General features: G+C 39.2%; 1 protein-coding gene across 1 annotated transcript; it reads right to left on the reverse strand.

Moving 5' to 3' along the window:
* Positions 1-128: 128 nt before the first annotated feature.
* On the reverse strand, positions 129-9,994 carry PSMA1 (proteasome 20S subunit alpha 1). Its single transcript, XM_087745597.1, has 10 exons — positions 9,860-9,994; positions 9,149-9,193; positions 6,154-6,255; positions 5,555-5,658; positions 4,634-4,722; positions 3,795-3,865; positions 2,730-2,859; positions 1,975-2,054; positions 991-1,095; positions 129-488 (listed from the first exon to the last, which is right to left on the reverse strand). Exons 1-10 carry the CDS (start codon positions 9,860-9,862, stop codon positions 432-434), a joined length of 786 nt encoding a protein of 261 aa, XP_087601723.1. The 5' UTR covers positions 9,863-9,994; the 3' UTR covers positions 129-431.
* Between the last annotated feature and the right edge of the window lie 8,498 nt (positions 9,995-18,492).

Raw genomic sequence — 18,492 nt, forward strand, 5'->3', positions numbered from 1 at the left:
AGCACCACATAACAGTAAGTAAATGCTCACTCTGACAAATGGTCAAATACATGATGGCACCTTGATACGACACAAGTATTTGAATTGTTGTTTGTTCAGATTAAAAAAAAACCCAAACCCACAGCAGATTCCAAGAAAGTGATTTATTTCCACTTGTCCTTACAAGTTAAAGACAGTATGCTTTTCATTAAAAAACAGTATCACGTACTATTTAGAAAATGATTACACCTTTCTTGTCAAAGAAAATACACCCAATTATGACCTCCTGTCTACCTTTTAAGGATAGGTGGGTTGGTTTCTTTCTTTTTTAAGAGTAATCCTCAGAATGTATCGGCAGAAAATGCTTATAGGTGAGGATAAAGTTGCCAGCAAACGGATAGAAGTTCCTGTATAATTAGACATACGTTAACACAGAGGAACTCGTCCACCAACTAGTGCTCCATCGGCTCCTCTGCCTTTTCTGCAGGTTCATCAGCAGGCGGAGCAGGCTTAAAGAGAGGAAAAATATATATATTATAGGAGGACAGAAAACATTTGACCAATCAGCTTTATCCTGGATTGAGCATCACGAGTGGTAAACACAGCTCATGGCAGCAAATAGCTTACAAAGTAGCATTATCCAAATTAAGCACACACCAGAACAGAGTTGGTAATTAGGAGACTAAGGATGCATCTTGCAACAGGCATGAGAAACATATGTAGCCACTTCTGTTGCAAAAAAGCAAAAACCAATACTTATCAAAGCTGAGGAAAGAAGATGACATTGGAACAGCCTGGTGTCAATTCAGCATAAATTGATTTAAAAGGGTCTTAGTCTCCAGCTAAGATGATACGGTTTTCATATAGTAACTTCAAATTTTAAAAATCACATTCCTAAAAATCTACTAGAGTAGTAGAGAGTTAAATGTCATAGACATAAATGTGATAGGTCATATATCACAAAATGCTGTCTTTCAACAAAACTCATTGATTTATATCTAAACCACACACCTTTCTCTGTGGTCTCTCCTCAAGACCTTCTAGGAATGGTGCTACGTCGTCATCGTCATAGATGGCAAACTCCATGTCTTTGCCAACAATTCCAATGGAAACGTTCTGTTAAGCAAAATTTTGAAAGAAGTGAGAAGCATTTTTCTGCAAATAACTCTGTGGCTTTACAGCTTTTGCTTGTGAAACAGATGAAAGTCTCCTCCTGCGATAGAGATTCATTGTGCTGTTTGTGTCTACTTAAGGAAAAAAAAATTTTGAGACTCCCTCTTTAGTAGATTGTACTAGAAAAGGAAAGGGAGGCAGATTTACACCCTACAAAAGCGATCACGTTTCAAAATCTTGTCAGTAAAACCTCTCTTCCAGGGTTTCAATTTCAATTTTTTTTCCTCTTTAATAATATACATGATTTTTCAAAAACACTTACTTTTAAAATAATGAAAATGCAAAATAAGATTAAAGTTCTAAAAAACAAAGTGGGCTAAGAATAAAAAAAAAATATTAAACATGGAAAAGGGCAGATCAGCCACAAGTAGAACACCACCTAACGGATATCCTTAGAATTTTCTTGTTCAACAGTTCCTCAATTCATTGTCAGAAGTTTTTGCAACTGTCTCAGCTTCTGCAATGCTGAAATCAACTGTTGCGCATTGCTTTCCCTCAGCTCCAGGGTGAATTACTGACTGTGCTTACGATGAGAAGTTGTGATTCTAGTTGCATCTTAACACTGATCCAAGTTTAAAATACAATGACGCAACCAGGGAAACAATGTCTTACTTAGAGAAAGTATCATTTTTGTTAAGAAAATTAAATCTGAGATAATTAAGGAAACTGTAGATAAACTGGTGACATGAAATGAAGATATTATCATCTACCAGTATTCAGCTTCCAAATTTCAGTGCCAGCCATACTTTACATGAATTTTGTCACAGTAATTTCTAGTAACGGTGGCAGTAAAATTTCTTGTTAAGAAAACCTAGTATTTACCTTGGTGGTCAGATCCTGTTCAGCAGGAAGAGTCTCTCTCAGGGCACGCAGTCCATGTTTAACTAGCTCGTTTAGATTACCTTAAAATGAAATCAGAAAGGCATTTACAAGCTATATGGTATTATCTCTAGACACCTATTTCCCCTTCTCTCCATTCCTAGTTGACAACTAGAAAATCAGTTTGGCTAACTTGACTTCCAGAGCTCCTTTCCTTTCTGGTACCTAACACAGAGTTGATTATAAAAGCATACCTTGAGAAACCAGCCCTTCCCTACATTTGAAGTCGAATGCATCTGGTTTTGGCACCTGCCTTGCCTCCAGTGCAGTAATAATCAAGCTTTTTTTCCCCCCAAGCACCTATCCAATAGCCTCCTCATCACCACTTCATACAAAAATAAATTCACCATTTTAAATGCACCACCTAAACACTTGCCCTGACATACTACCCCTGCCCTGATACGGAAAGAATTGTACTTTCCCTGAGTTAAACAGGACAGAGGCCTTTTACTTTTTTCTCTGCTTTTATGAGCACAACTTCCCTTTTCATTAGATGTAATAAGCATCCAAATGTTGAGACATAAAAATTTGTAACATTCTCTCTATAATTTTGTCTTCATTCAGGTTTACACTTATGCCAAACTTGGCTCCCAGAATTTACCTTCCTATCTTACTAAATGCAAAAGAACGGAGCAGTAGCAGAAAATAAACTGCGTAATTGATGAATACCATTAGATAGACAGGGTTTCATTACTCACAGTCAGTAAATTCAGTCATGTGTCTCTCCAAATAAGTTCGTGCTGACTGCGAACGAGCACCAATGGACATTGCTTTGCAGTCAAAATAGTTTGCAGAGGGACAAGTCTGGAAGATGTGAGGACCCATATCCTATAAAAAGAGAAAAAAAATCCACAGAACATAAAACAAATGTATAAATTCATACCCAGTCTGCTTCTGGGACACATGATATTTTCTAAACCAGTTTTGCTTCATGGTACATCACATAGCTTATACGTGTGCACAGAAATATACTTTTATTGCTTATCATATCACTGTTCTTATATAATTCCTTCAAAGCTACTGTTAAAATAATAAAAAAAAAACAATAATCTAAAAAAAAAAAAAAACTTTCTTTACATTTTGTTAATTAAAATGCAGTTTTTATGTGGGCAGGATAGCTGGCACCAAAAATGTTTCTTTCTCTGTTCCATAAACTGTACTGTGCTTCCTACTTCATGGCTTGCAGTAGATATTTTACATGCATTCTGTCTTATCTGCACAAAAGTAAAAACCTGCTGTAGATGTAACCATGCCATGCCAGATTTCAGGCAAGACAACAATTTCCTTCAACCTTCCTCATGTCAAAAATCTTGAGGGCAGAGATTCTGTGTGTGCTGCTATTGCTAAACTAAGAGAGAGGCCAGTGCTGATTTCCACATCCATTTTTTATAAAAAGTTTTAAAAATAATAGTTTGTAAAGCTCTGTAATCAATAGTAAATGAATTACTGTCATTGTGGGATCAACATTGTGATCCCTTAAAACACAAACAAATCTAATTTTTTCCGCATCTCATTTCGCACCTTAAAATAATTGGGTTTTCATTTTTGCAAATATATACCTCATAAGTGTAAGTAAGATTAGCTATCAATTAGCATTTTTAAAAGTTATGGTTTAGGGTAAGATACAGAAAATTACTTCCTTATTCAGGGAATTTTGATGAGTCTCCCTCTTCCATCTTCCCCTCTTAACATCTATTTGTTGTATAAAATTGCATTAAGCACATTTTCTTTTACATCAAGAGTAACTAGCACAGCTTACTTACATCATAACCTGCAATGAGCAGTCCTACGCCATACGGTCTTCTGCCATAACGCTGCGTTGGTATCTGGGTTTCTTAAGTAAGCTAAGGAAACAATCTCAAAATAATGTGTAATTACCCAAAACGTTTTCCTAAGCCAAGCGGCGATGCACCAAAATTGTTATACAGTCTTTGCAAACCTTTTCGCTGGAGTGAAGACTATGTTCAAAAGAAACAGATCTCGCAACTTATTTGGAATACCAACTTCTTTTTCACCAAAAGAAAATGTAGCAATTAGCTTTCCCAAAAGAACTGAGTGGTGCATTTAACCAAGTGCTAGGAACAGTTCACCTAAGGCTGCACAGCCTCATTTAATTTCTTACCCCTTTGAACTTTTTCTAGGCACCTGATAACAGAATACAAGGCCTGCACTGTGTTCCACGCAGAGACAGAAGCTGCCACAGGCAAAAAAAAAAAATCTAAGCAAGCAGCTGCAATCCAGTGAACGATCATATTTTGAACAGTGCAGTCACCCTTCCTCCCCCCTTCTGTGTAACAGAAACACAGTGCTATGTTAAATGTTGCACAGCACTTTACAGCTTCTCTGTATATATATATTTATATATATAGAGAGAGAGAGAGAGAGTATCCTATAATACGCACTGGTGTTCAGTGCATATTATAGGATATTCTCTGAAAGAACACACAAGCAACGTGAATAAAGAAAAATTAACTTTGAATTAACTTTTTCAATTTAATATGACTTTTAAGCTGTGATATATGAAAATCATTTTATGAATGAGTATGAACAAGTAAAAAAGCTATAGAAGTGTTACAAGTCTAAAAAAAAAAAAAAAGGATACTGCTTCCAATTAGTGACACTAGGCGAGAAACTGGAAGAGGTCTATCAAACACAAATCTAGAATCCAGACACTCCTGACGCATGAAATTGCTACGAGGAAAAAAGAAGAAAAAAAATATCAAACCAATGCATAGATGAAAGTCACAATGAGTTTGTGTCTCAATACTTGTCTGTTAAGGTAAACATATTTTTGTTTCAGCTCTGCTTGTTGAGAAAAAGGGTAAAAGGCATTAGGTAATTTCATTTCATCATGACCTATAATTGTTATTTAGAAAGTTGACCACAGGTTTGAGAGAGTATTACAATATTTCAGCCATACAAATGCAAAGAAGGTAGAAGTTCACGCAGGCAACAGACGGATCATCTGGAAAAAAGCCACAGTTAAATGGTAACACTTCTTTGTAACATTACAGCAATTGAAATTTAGTTTAGAAGTTCTTCCCATGCCTTCTTTGTCCTTTCCTATCAAACTGAGGAACACTCCTCCTTCCATGTACATTTACCTCATCTGATGAAACTATGCGGCCAGCAGGTAAAAAGCAAACCCCTCTGAAGCCGACACATACAGCAGTGCATGTTTTTAACAACTTCCTTAAATGTGTGGACAGAAGCAGCTGCCAGAGGGAAACAAGTGATGCACTTTCTCAGACTGCTTGGAAACCCCATCACACTGAGGAAACCAGACAGGACTGTCTTACTAGTAACAAAACCAAAGAGCAAAATTTTGGGCCAAACAAATGAGATTTCTGCCAACTAGTTAAAAATCTGCCAGAATTTCATGCTGAGGTCTTTGGCATAGTACAACAGAGCAGTAACTCAAGACTAATCCTTAGCTGACCATAAAATTTCATTCGCAATAGTCTACAAATGAACTTTCACTCATTATTGCAGAACTGTGTATGTCAACAACTAAAATACTCACCACAAGAGTCTTGCATCAGCAGTAAGTCCAGCAATTGAGATACCAATATGGTTGTCAACGTACAGGATTTTTTTCTGATGAGCTGCCAGCTCAGACTGTGCTCTCTATGCATAAAAGGAGAAAGCTATGTGGCAGACCAAACAGTTTGCCAAGCACTGTGGAGAAATCTGCTAACATTTATAGCAAGAACTGAATATGATCATGAAACAATAAAACCATAAATTTATAAACTTGCAACAGAAGAGAAGAAAAACCTAATTCCACTTCAGTAGGACACTGTCAGAAAGAAAGAACAGACACTCACTCAAGCTTTGGGAAAAGAAATAAACAGTTTTACTACTTAATAACTAATGAAAAAAGAAGCAACACTTATCTTTTAAAGGGAAAAAAAATCTTTCACTCATTTCCTTCACCATTTTGTGAAAAACCGCTTTGCACAGGTACTGAAAACATTTATAGTTCTATACTGGTACTCAACCAACAGGAAACTGGGATTGCATTTACGTTACACATAAAAGTTCAGACTGCGCAAAACTGATTTGCCAAACCAAAAGTTTTCGACTAACATTATTGTCCCAAGAACACAGTTTTGAAGTTACCTTTAGAGCAACCAGAACAGCATGCGTTTTCGATTTTAGCCCTACAGTAGCTGATCCTTGTTTCACAGCTTCCATGGCATATTCTATTTGATGAATTCGGCCCTACAGAATAAAATCAAAGGTAATAATTCTAAAATTAATCCTCTGTATCAATTTTCAATGGTTCTTGATTTTCAGACCTTTGATTCCCCCACCCCAATAGGTACACTGACTGCATAACAGTTTAAACCTACAACCAACAGGCTTCCTCAATTATCTCCTACAAACGCCTCACCGTTAGCCCACATAAATCTGGCCATCTCTGAGCCACTCACTACTGCATACAAAGAAACAGGAAAACTAAAAAGTAAGGGTGAAGAATCTTGACATTATTAGAATCGCAAGACTGTTGTCACTGTCTTCAGAGGAATCAGTATTTGACCCAATGTGATTTAAAGACAGAACTCCCAGCTGAAGTTGGATGCTTAACTTTTAATCGAGTTTCCTGAAGAAATGAGTCTTATGCAATTGTTGTGTCTCACCATCCATTCCCTAATAACTTCTGAACAAGTTATTAGTCAACTGCAGTAAAGTCTGAAAGAGGAGTAGAGGTCTCAAAGACAATTCAATCCCCACAAGTTCTGCAAAGGTGGCCAGGAGCTTTGCAGGAAAATAAGACAACATCCTTTTAATGTAACCACTGAGGGCAAAGTAGCTCATTTTCTGCACTCTAGTTGGCCAGCCTATGTCAAATAGTCAGCATGTTCACTGCTACTGCGCAAGTTCTGGCATTACTAACTGCAGCACACAGTTGCATCCTACTAGTTGTGATGGAGTGGAATGTAGTAGCTGTTATAGTGAAATGGACTGGGACTAATCTACAGGAAATCACCATCTATTAGGTTGTTGGGGTTTTTTTTGGTAAAAGGTTTTTGATTGGATTTAGCTAGAGAAATACAAAGTCCACTAGATGCTTAAAATACCCTACTGTTCCATTTCATCCACTAAGTTATAAATGGAATTTCAATAACATAGGACATTTCCTGCCCAAGAGCAGTATGGAATCACTGCGACCTGTCCGACATGTATTTATCAACTTTCATGAATGACTTGAAAGGCTGTAAAAGTGTGAAACCCCTTCTAGCCTTTAATCTTGTATCTCCTTTTCTTTACAACAATATTTGGAAACACCCCCCCATAAAATATGATTATTCTTTTCTCCTGTATTAACAAAGCCAATAATTGTTACTGTATCATATCACTGAATCACCTACAGGAACGTATGGAGCAGTTAATTGCAACAGAGTGGCAATTTTAAATGTCTTTTACAAAAGACATAAACACTATTCATATTTTTTAAGGCAATTTACAAAAAAAACCAGAAATTAGTGTTGTTAATAACTTCATGATATCTACTAAAAGTATCATGAGAATGTTATAGTTTTAAAAGTAACTTTTAAAGTAACAAATAGATTAAAAAATTTAAAATTAAAGTTCCTGATACAGAATCTGCCAGGGAAACACAATCAATAGGAAGGATGAAAACAGTTCAAAGCCATCTACAGCTACCATGGTATTGGCTAAAGAACATTCAAATATTCAAGGTTGTCTTCATATAGGATGGAAAGTACAAAACATGCTCTGTTACAATGTATGTTGAAAATGCATCTTTCAAACAATACTACTAATGAGGAAGATTTTCAGTAGCAATACAAACCCACAAAGTGATGATATATTAACTTTATACTAATACAATTTGCTATTTGCATTTAAAATAAATCTTTAGTTTTGCTAAATCTAGAAATGAGTTAATTTTCAAGACTTTGATTTTCAATAAGTATCCTATCTTAAAATATACAAGCCAAGAGAAGAGGCAATATTAAACACCTCAACTGACACTTGCTTTTAAAATTCTAGAATATCTGTTTTGAAGTCAACCCAACCTGCCTAAGTTTTAGAAGAATACACAATGTGAAATTGATTCAGAGGTAATAAAATTTCAAATTCAAGTGCAGACCTCAAGATAATCTTAAGTACAGAGATAGTATGAAGGCTCCCTAACATTGCACAACATGGAAAACTAGGGAGACACAACTGCACAGACTTCATCACTGAAGCACACTGTAAACTGCGTTACAAAATTATATGGCATTTAATCACTTGCATGTTCTAGCTCTCAATGTTATACGCTTTATACATGGAATTTATTCAACAGGGATGTTTGTGACCATTTCAATTTAGCAAATTAAGATTGTGAATTCATACTACAAAAATCAGTATCTCGGATTCCATGCTTCAGATTACCATATGGGTTCAGTCATTCAAATAGGGGCTTACAAGGCAGTAAAAATTGTCTGCACAAGAGGAGGAACAGGTGCTGTTATGCCATACTTGAAGAAGTTAGCATTTAGTGCTTAAGTGAGAATATACTAACTTTTAACAATTTCATTTTGTTCTGAACAATTTGAATACAGTAAAGCTTTTAATAAAAAAAAATACATATATGAGAAAGTTCTTCCCAATTGTAAACTCAGTAGTTCCTTTCCGACATTAGCTAGTGAATAAAAGAGAATGGCCTATCTGTGGCCTAATATTTGGGAGATTTAAGCTCAGTTTCATGCTTTTTGATACCTTACTTACCAACTTTTTATTATAGGTCTGTAAATCGATCACAGAATGGTTTGGGTTGGAAGGGAGCTTTAAGATCATCTAGCGCAAGCCGCAGCGATGATAGCGCCTATTTCATACCTCGCAGGGACATTCAGAAAGCAACTGCCTTAAGTACTTTGAGGTAACAGGGCGCACCTAAGCATCATTCGGGCTCTTACACCAGAAGCTTAGAGATGTGCTAATGGCTTTCTAGAAACCTACAGCCTACAAAACAAGAAGGGAGCAGACTGCAGTAAGCTTTAGGTACCTGAATACGATCTACACTATTGTGATACCACTGCTGCAGAAGTGAAGAAAAAACAAAAAGCAAGTAAAGAGCCAGTTAGCAAACTCGGGAACATTTTACCTGGGGGCTCCAAACTGTGACATCGTTGTCATACTGGTTGCGAAACTAGAACGAACAAAACACAATCGATGAGCACAGCTAACAAGCAGGCAGGAAGAGCATTCCCGAGTGCAGTTCTGGTCGTGTTCTTTCCAGGGCCTTTTACGCCGAGCGCTTCTCCCCCGGCCTGGAAGAGGGGACCCTCCTCCGGCCACGCTGCTGCGCCGCCGGAGCGGGAGCACAGGCGCCACGGGCACCGACCGGCGACCCCGCTGCCCCAGCCCCCGACGCGCGGAGGGAAACCGCCCCGCTCCCGCCGAGCCCCGCCGGGGCTGAGGACGCCGCTCCGGCCGCTCGGCGCACTCCGGGGGCGGCCATCACCCCCTGCCCGCAGCGTCACGCCGGGCTGGGCCGGGCCGGGCCGGGCCGGGCCGAAGGGGTCGCTCCCCACCGCCGCCGCTGCGCCCCCCTCCCTCCCCGGGCCCCGCCGAGGGGAGCGCGGCCGCCCCCTTCGCCGGGCAGCCCGGGGCCCCGGCAGCGAGGCCCAGGCCCAGCCCCGGCCCGCGGCGAGCCCGGCCCCGCATGGCCCGGGAACTGCTTACTCACGGCCCCGCTCCCTCCGTCTCGCCCTCCCCCTTCCCTCCCCCGCTCGCTCCGCAGCCCGGGAGCCGAGGGCACGGGGGTGCCCTGCCCCGGCCCGGCCCGGCCCGGCCCAGCCCCGCCGCCCCTCACCATCCTCCTTCCCCCGACAGCGGCGCGGGCTCCGGGGCAGCGAGGGGGGACCGCTCCGGCAGCGATCGCTCTGGACTAGAAGCAGCCAAGCAGCGCTAGTCGCACCTCGAGTCATCGATCGAGCGCACGGAGGCTCGGCTCGGCTCGGCTCGCCCCGCCCCTGGAGCGAGCGGTGGCGGCGCACGCGCGGTGCCGCGGGGCGGCCGTTGCGGTAACGGTAACGGTAACGGTCGCGGTACGGTACGGGTAAGGGTAAGGGTAAGGGCAAGGGGCGGGCCTCGCCGCAGCGCGCCGGGCCTCGCAGCCGCCAAGGAGGGCCCGGCGCGGCGGCTTTCCCCTGGGGCGCTGCGGCCGCTCCCCTGGTGACAGCCCGGCTCTTGCCGCCGTCACCCCTCGGTGTACAAAGCCCTGGCAGCCTCTGCGCGCCGAAGGTCCGGAATGGCCTCCCTCAGCCTGCCCTGCCCCGCTGTTTCTCCCTGTTCGGCATTGCTCAAAACGGTGCAGCATGAAGATTCCTGCGTGCAATACAAAAATTTCATTACTTGAGGAAAACTTGCATTGTGGAATTCGAAATACATTTTCTTAGGAAAATTTGATGTTAGCTATTTTACTGGTTTTGAAAAAGCCGTAGCAGCGTTTAAACTCCTGAAGATAAAGGCACTGACGTAAAATAGGATGCATGTGCTATTAATTGCCTTTTCTTCGTACTTTGAGAAAACTCCCCCTTTGTTCTTCATGCTCACAGGATGTGAATGTGGGAACAAACACAATTGTTAACAGCCACTGTTGCAAATGTTCTACGTTACATGAAAACCTTAGCTACAGAAAGGAGTATGTATGGATGAATTTAATCATCACAGTTACTCTTTGAAAACTGATTAAAGAACCAAAACAACACTGCCAACTTCACAAAAGCTACCTCTAAAACAGCTGGGAGAATTTGTTCATTGAATTGTGAGCTTGTGCACAGATGCGCACAGACACTGGGAAAGGTACTGTATAACCACCAGTATGAGGTTTGTACTGTTTCCCCCCTCACTTATTTTTTCCACTCTAAGAAAGGGGTAGCTCTGTAGAGTGTACATACGTCACACCAACCTTGTGTAGACACTGAGCATACGAATGGGATCTCTTGCTTCAGGAGACTACAGAGTCCAATTCTACCTGTTCTGAAACCACTAGAAGGTGGTTTTAAAGCTGTATTTCAGTCGTTGCCCTTTTGTCACAAGCATGCCGTTTATGAAGTGGTGTGCTTCCCAAAACTGCAGTGAAGTTTTCAAACAGTGTCCAGGCTAACAAAGGTTACGAGCTTAAGCAGTTCAGGGTAAAAAACCAAATGAAAGCAGTTTGGTAGGAGTAAAACAACAGCCACTGTTAATCAGATGTAGCAGACTGGAAATCCTCTTATATTTCTGTTTTCAAGAAAAAGGGTACAGGAAGTCTCAATCATAAAGCTAAATGAGAAGCACTGTTATGAATTATATTAGAAAAATATTACTATGTGTTCATTACGGCTAAGATGTGATTAATTTTCTAAATGGGTCTTTTTGCTCTCAAAGGTAAAAAACTGCAAGTGCTTAACAAAAATTAATCGCTTACTGGAGCTCTTATTTTGGACAACGTAAAATATTTTTATATAGTAACTGAACAGCGAGTTAAAAATTACTGTGAGAACTCCTCTATAGGATTGCATGACTCAAGCATTAAGACAAAAGAGAATCAATTAATACTATATTCATATGTTTGGGGTTTTTTTTTAAAAGTATCCAGCTGCTGAAGTCACAGCCATTAAAATCAAACTAGTATTCTATCACCTTTTGATTACTGCAGAACCAATGACACATTTCTCTTACCACTGGAGAATTTTCTCTTTTTCCCTGGAGAGGGCTACAGTGTTGTCTAGGAAAACCAAAAAAATCTAAACAGTCTGATTTAAATTATCTAACTTGTTTTCTTGTTTTTAAGCTTTCTGATTAATACAAATTCATTTCATCTGAAATAACTTCCTTTTTTCAACATTGTTTGGTGTGCACTGAAACAGGATATACAAATATTTTATTAAGTGAGCTGAACAGCTTTCAAGTTGCACTGAACTTTCAGTAAATATTCCTGTAGTCTCTGCTATAATGCCGTTCTGTAATAACTTCCTACAGCAATAAGGGACTCCCCAAAGATCCGTTTACTCCACCTACAGTAAGAGAACAATAGACAGATATTTCCTCTCTTTTGGCAGAAGTGTGTTAGTTTTGATAGAACGCTAAACTATGCCAAGACTCTCTATTGTTCTGTATACCTACAGCAAATAATGTTAGGAACAACGATTTTAGTGATAAAAAGACAGGATTTGTAGAACCACATAGAAAATTGGTAAAAGCTGTATAAATGAAGAACTTTTGGAAGCTAGATGAACTATTGTACAGGTTTATTAAATAACAACTTAAGTATTTTCCCGAGTAATCTTTTTTCCTTTATTACATGGATAGAAAAATATATTCAAACCCAAACTAACCAGATGTCCAGCCATTAAAAATTTATTCTAAAGCAAACTGATTCGGGTCACGTGACAGCAGGAAGGGTGGCATGGAATGGAGTTCCAGCTGCTCTCCCGTGCTTCAGGCAGCACCACAAGAGGATGTCAGAGGCAGGAATAATCTCTCAAAAGGGGAAATGCTTACCGTGGAAGGAAGTCATTCACTTCCCTCTGAATACTCCTACTTGCCCTTTAGGCTCAGTATGAGCCCTCCATAGCCAGGGCTAAAGCCAGTGGGTTTGTCATGTATTTCTAATTACATCTCAGTGCGTTGGTGTTAAAAAGCACCCAACCTATTCCCCACTGGTGTATGTGAACTGAGAGTACAATATTGAAATACAAAATGAGAGAAAGGAATGAACAAGGCAAAATCAAATAACTCTTTTTCAGGTAACAAAGGCATCAAATCACAAAGGAAGCATTTTACATGTATTTTGCCCAAATATGGCAAAGTTACTGAAATTAGTGAAGTTAGTGGTTTGTCAGTCACCCAAAGTTGTTAGAAAATTTGAATAAAGGCCTTAAATGAGACTTCCAGTAAAATTTAGGTGATGCATAAGCATTACGTTGAGCTCTGCACCTGAGAAAATGTCACCCTTGCTATATGTAATGGTGGTGCAGTAGCCTGCACGAAATGATCTGACAGTTTTAGACAGCTTCACAGGAGGTAAAAATCCACATGACAAAAGGCTACGGTAACACAGAGGCAGCTGATAACCACAGCAGAAGAAACAGTGCTGAGTGACCAAGATGGTTAAGCTGCCGTTTTCTCCAAGCCATGTTATGAGACACATCAACGAGGCAACGTGGGGGACAACTTCACGTTGGTTTTGCCACTGCTGTATCTGATCCATTATTAAATACCTACAAAACCAACTATCCATATCACAGGTATTAATTTTATAATACTAAAAGCTATAGGGAAGTGCATCACACATTTTCTTTGGTCACAGTCGTAACACCAGTATTAAGATATGCTTGCATAGTTCTATAGAAGGTTTGAATTAATTGAAAAAGAGGATTAAAGAAACACAAATTTAAATGTAGAGAAAAAAAGTGAATGACAAGCAGCAATCAACACATTACATCAAGAAACCACAATATAAAAGACTACAGGACGGAAAAGTAAAACTAAAACTATCCTCACATTTAAATAATCTACTGCTACAACATCTATGTTAGGAGAATATAGTATTCTCTCACTTTTAGTTTCACGGTTGGCAACCTGATAATCAGGGTCACTTCACAGAAAAGAATATACAATTTATAGCTCTACGAAAACATGTTCAGTGCTCCCTAAGGGCCAAATTAAACGTTAGGAATTATGAGGAAGGAGAACAAAACGTAAAGCGTTACTGTGCCACTGTGTAAATTCATACTGCATCTGACTCCATTCAGACTTGAATACTGGCTGTGACTCTTCTTTCCCACCTTAAAACGATGTGGCAGTACCGAAGGCACTGGGAAAAGTGGAAAGAATGATTCAAACTAGGGAATAGCTTCATATAAAGAATGATCGTAATGAGTAGTTGTTTTCAGTCTAAATAACAGATAAACAAGGGAAGGTGATGGACACTTGTCAAATCACAACTGGCACAGAGATGCTGAATAGATATGAGGCTTCTCTCTGTCCTCCAGCACTGGTACTGGGTGTCACCAAAAGCAGCAGGTTCAAGCAAAGACAAGGCAGTACCTCCTGAGACATGTCATACCTGTGCTGTGAACACCTTTGCACCTGAACACATTGTGGTCTTTTGGTCGTGTATTGAGAGAGCAATTGGACAAATTCACGGACAAAACAATTTTTCATGCCACCTTACAATGCTGCTGATACAATGTTTGAACTAAGTGCAGCAGTGAAAAAATAGCTAACCTAAAACATGCATATACAGTCTCAAGAGAAATTAACGATACTATTTTGTTCTATGTTATGTTTCCAGCGTAGTTATAAACAGCATCTGACATCTGAGCAATGGCAGGCATTGCTCTGCAGAGATAATATGCAGGAACTAAAAGGCAAGGCCATTATGTCTCCTCTTCTGCTGATTCACGAGAGGAAACACCATTCCACCAAGTCCCCTTTTGGGATACCACTCACCGTCAAGCTATGTTAACCACTCTGTTGCTGCGTACTAGACTCCTGTAGTTGTATGGAGTTTTTCTGGTAAAAGATTGGCTCCACTGGGGTCAGTGGTCCCAGGGACTGTGTGTTTTGTGCTTCCTAGATACCGCAGACTGCAAAAGAAGAAAAAAGAAAACGCGGTTGTGCCAGAGTAAGAGACAGACTGAATGAAGGCAGCGTCTCCCTCCCCTTGGAGAAGGGGAAGGACAGGTCCCAGGGAGGTCACGGAGCCACTCCTGTCAGGTGGACAAGTCGTTACTCGCAAATAGCAGCGCTGTTACTGCTGAGCAAGTAGGAATGGGCATATTACTGTAACATTCAAATACCCTAACTTTAATTTCTTTGGTCTGTATTTCATGACTTACGCAGTATAGCTTCCTGCACTAAGTAGCTGTTTATGCATAAGAATAAAAGTGTTATCAATTAATCTCAATCTTCCTCAACTAAAAAAAAAGTCCGTTGCTTAATATCGAGCAATTGTTGGGAGTTTGACTATTACTGCTGGGGGAAAGAAGTGGTCAATATTAGCCTCAGGAGACTTGAAGGTACCATTTGTGCTAAAGAGGAAGGATGAAGTAAAGCTCACCAGCCAAGCAAAAGTCAGACTGCTCCTAGAACAGGTGGCATAGGCAGGAACAGATGGTAACAAAAAGTGAGCTGCATTAGGCAAGTAACTCTCAAAGGTTTTATAACAATGCTATCCCTATTTAAATGAAATGTGGGACACTGTAAGAAACTAAGGACAGCATAATCCTTAGACAGAAAGTATTTAATTTGTAAAGTTGGCTCCCTTTTTTATACTGTATGGTGAATGTCCGTTTGATGATCAGTCATCTAGGCCAACATGAGAGAGGGTGGATACCTTCTGGAACAGAGTACAAGACTCTCTTAAAAATTATAATTGGGAGAATGAACTACAGAAGAGAGACCTTAAAACAGTGCTGTTCGTCCTTCCCCTATTAAAAGAAAAAACAAAACCAAAACACCAAAAAATTGTCGTCTTGTCCACTGTAGTCTACAAATACTTAAGGGCAGAAATGGCAATCACATTTGTTTCAGAAGACCCTTCAATCTGATATGCTGTATTTAGTTGGACTACATTTACACCTAATTTAGTCTCAAGTCACCATGGTTGATAATGACTTCACGTTAAGCGCCTCTTACACTCCTCAAGTCATTGACTTGTGTCTTTTGATTTTCATGCCACAAACCTGGATCTTAATCTCTAAAATAAAACTGGGTTTACATAATGGCCCAAACACCCTTATTCCAGACTGACGTACATACAAACATTTCAGCTTCATGTACGTAGGTTGGTTTCATCGAAATAAGATTACTTTAGATTAAATCGGATATTGTCATAATACATTCAGGACTGAACATTTTGACTAAGTTTTTTTGAGAACTGTCTTACTCTCTCAACCATGTGAACAGTCCGTATTTGGATTTAATGCAGGTAATAAATTTACTTCATTAATAGATATAAGGTGAAAAGACTACTTAATTGTAAGCATTCACGTATGACATTGGTCATATTTGATGACATTTTCATCAACTAGGTTAAGACTGAGGGCAAAAATTTGACAGCTGCTATAAACGTATGTCCTTGTCTTTAGAAATATTTAAAGATGACCTCAGAAGGGCTCACAAGGAAAAAAACCCCTATTGTTTTGTATGTAGTACTATAAATAGGAAAAAATAACTTGTCTCTATAAATGATGCCAAATTCCTTTCCTATTCTTTTGCAAGTTCTCAGTAGAGGTGCAGACATTTCTTTCTCTATGGGAGCCTCGCGTTCATGTTGCCAAAGGCATTTTTTAACATTTTTTAAACCACTGGCCAATTTAAAACACTGGACTCTTTTGTCATGAAAAATGTTAACTACACAAATTTTTAAAGTCTATTCCTAATTTTTTAAAATCCATAGCTTTTGTGAACTGACATCATTTGTCCTTTTCAGGACAGGCCTTCAGGGCAACTAACCTTGTTCGATCGTCAAAGCTGGCTGGGAAAGACCAGGGAATGCTGAAAGCAGGCTAAAATAATACCCGTGGAAAGAGAACTGCAGGAAAGAGCCTGGCTCTTTCTGTCCGGTCCTGGAACAAACAAGGGGCACAGGGTTCAACACAGTAGAGCTGTTGTAGCATACCCTGGTCATGGAAATAGTTTTTATTTGTAAGTTCTTGTTTGAATAAAACAGAAGTATATTTAGAGAGAAATTCACATGGATATTATTGCTAGTTATTTCTTGGACCTGAAATTTATTTCCTCATTCTGAGTGAGGAAGGGTTTCTGTATAATATACATTAATTGTACAAGAAAAATACATTTTGAGCTGTAAATTGCTTGCTAGTCTAGAAGTTATGATTTAAACAGTGTACATAGTACTGTCTGAGTCACCAAAAGATAACTGAAGAACTATTATCATAATTTATGGGAGTATTATGAAATATATTATTGGAGTTTTATGAAAATCTGTTAAGCTTTATTTCAATGAAAAAGAATGGCAGTTATTATTTTAAGGTTCTGAGGATAAAAGATCAATTTCAGTGTGCATATAGCTGCATAAACTCTTTCAAATATATTAATTGCTACTGTTGATTCATATTGTTGGAATTATTTTTGACTGAGTATACCTGAATCAAAACCAAAGCGTCATCAAACATGCAGCAGTGGATATATAACATTTTGAGACAGACATCTATGAGTGATGCACCAGTTCATGAATGAATACTATATCAGTTACATTAGTGATGAAATTTTTCAAAATTTCTACCCATGAAAGTCTTAAGTATAATTGTCAGCACAGATTGGAAATAACAGATAGAGTGATACAGAAATAAAGCCTTTGTAATCCATAAGACCACTAATGGATGCCATTTCCTTACGACAGACATTATTGTCATATTAAATTAATGACTAGAAAAAGTATTACCTTCTTAGTTATGCATTTATATTCCATAAATATTTTACAATAATACTTATATGTAGATCACACAATAAAATGTTCACAATGTTTTTGCCACATGTATTATTGCCGAAAGTTTCTGCTTGAAAATGGAAATGCATTCACATACAGAAATCAATTTGCCAGAGGCTATTAAACTAAGCACTTAAAAAAAAAAAAAGAACAAATAAAAAACAAACCAAAGAAGAGAGAGAAGACCCTAGGAATGACTTACTGTTCCTAGCAAGACATTAAGGATTTCTGTGACACTTCTCTTTACAGGCATTTTCAAGTTCTATGGGAGTGTTAAACTTATTGTAATAGTCAGTTACTATTTAGGCAACAATTCTGCTATTTGTGGGCCACACTTTTCAAAAAGTGACTCAGCCCATTCTTAGCATGGATTCAGTTTTTGATTAGGAAAGACTACAATACAGAATTAATATGCAGGAAAAAATAGATGTTTGAGTAAGCTTTAGTCTTAAAAAGTCTTGCTGTCATCAGCCAGATTTTTTTTCTGTTTGCCAAGCTCCTAATTTTGCTACAAGGATTTTAACAGCTTTGCTGTCATGCATATCCCTGTTTTCCTAGTACAAATTTTATTTGGCACTGCCATCTTTATTGCATATATTCCTAAACTAACAACAATGCAAGCAGAAATCTAAGCGTGCCCTGACAAATGTGGAGTGCTTCTGGCAGCGTAACGTCCATTGTCTGCAACTGTTCTGACAGATCACTGAGCTCAGACAGTGCATCATACATGCTTAAATTATGAACAAACTCCACTGATGTAAGGATAATTCTAAATCCAGAGTATTTGGCGCAACCCTTGGCTTCTAAGCCTGGTCTGTGGAAGGATTCAGTGATGGGCCTGAAGGGCTCTAAATTAATTCCAGACCACCTCGATACAGCCCTGCCTTGAAACCAGCTAGTGAGTATCTAAAAATCTCTGCAGTAGTTATTAGCCTATCACTATATAGTCAACACATCTGCACATCTGTTTTTGATTTTAAGAAGTATATATCAAATAAATT

This window comes from Nipponia nippon, unplaced genomic scaffold (genome assembly GCF_047370975.1).
Source record: "Nipponia nippon isolate SJK-2023a ecotype South Korea unplaced genomic scaffold, ASM4737097v1 scaffold_10, whole genome shotgun sequence".
In the NCBI taxonomy this organism is placed as follows: Eukaryota; Metazoa; Chordata; class Aves; order Pelecaniformes; family Threskiornithidae; genus Nipponia; species Nipponia nippon.

Excerpts from the sequence above, each read along its gene's own strand:
- PSMA1 (XM_087745597.1), bottom strand. Across the intron at positions 6,256-9,148 it reads TCACAGTTTGGAGCCCCCAG|GGCCGAATTCATCAAATAGA; the intron begins GTAAAATGTTCC and ends TTTATTCTGTAG. Across the intron at positions 2,860-3,794 it reads TGCTCATTGCAGGTTATGAT|GATATGGGTCCTCACATCTT; the intron begins GTAAGTAAGCTG and ends CTCTTTTTATAG.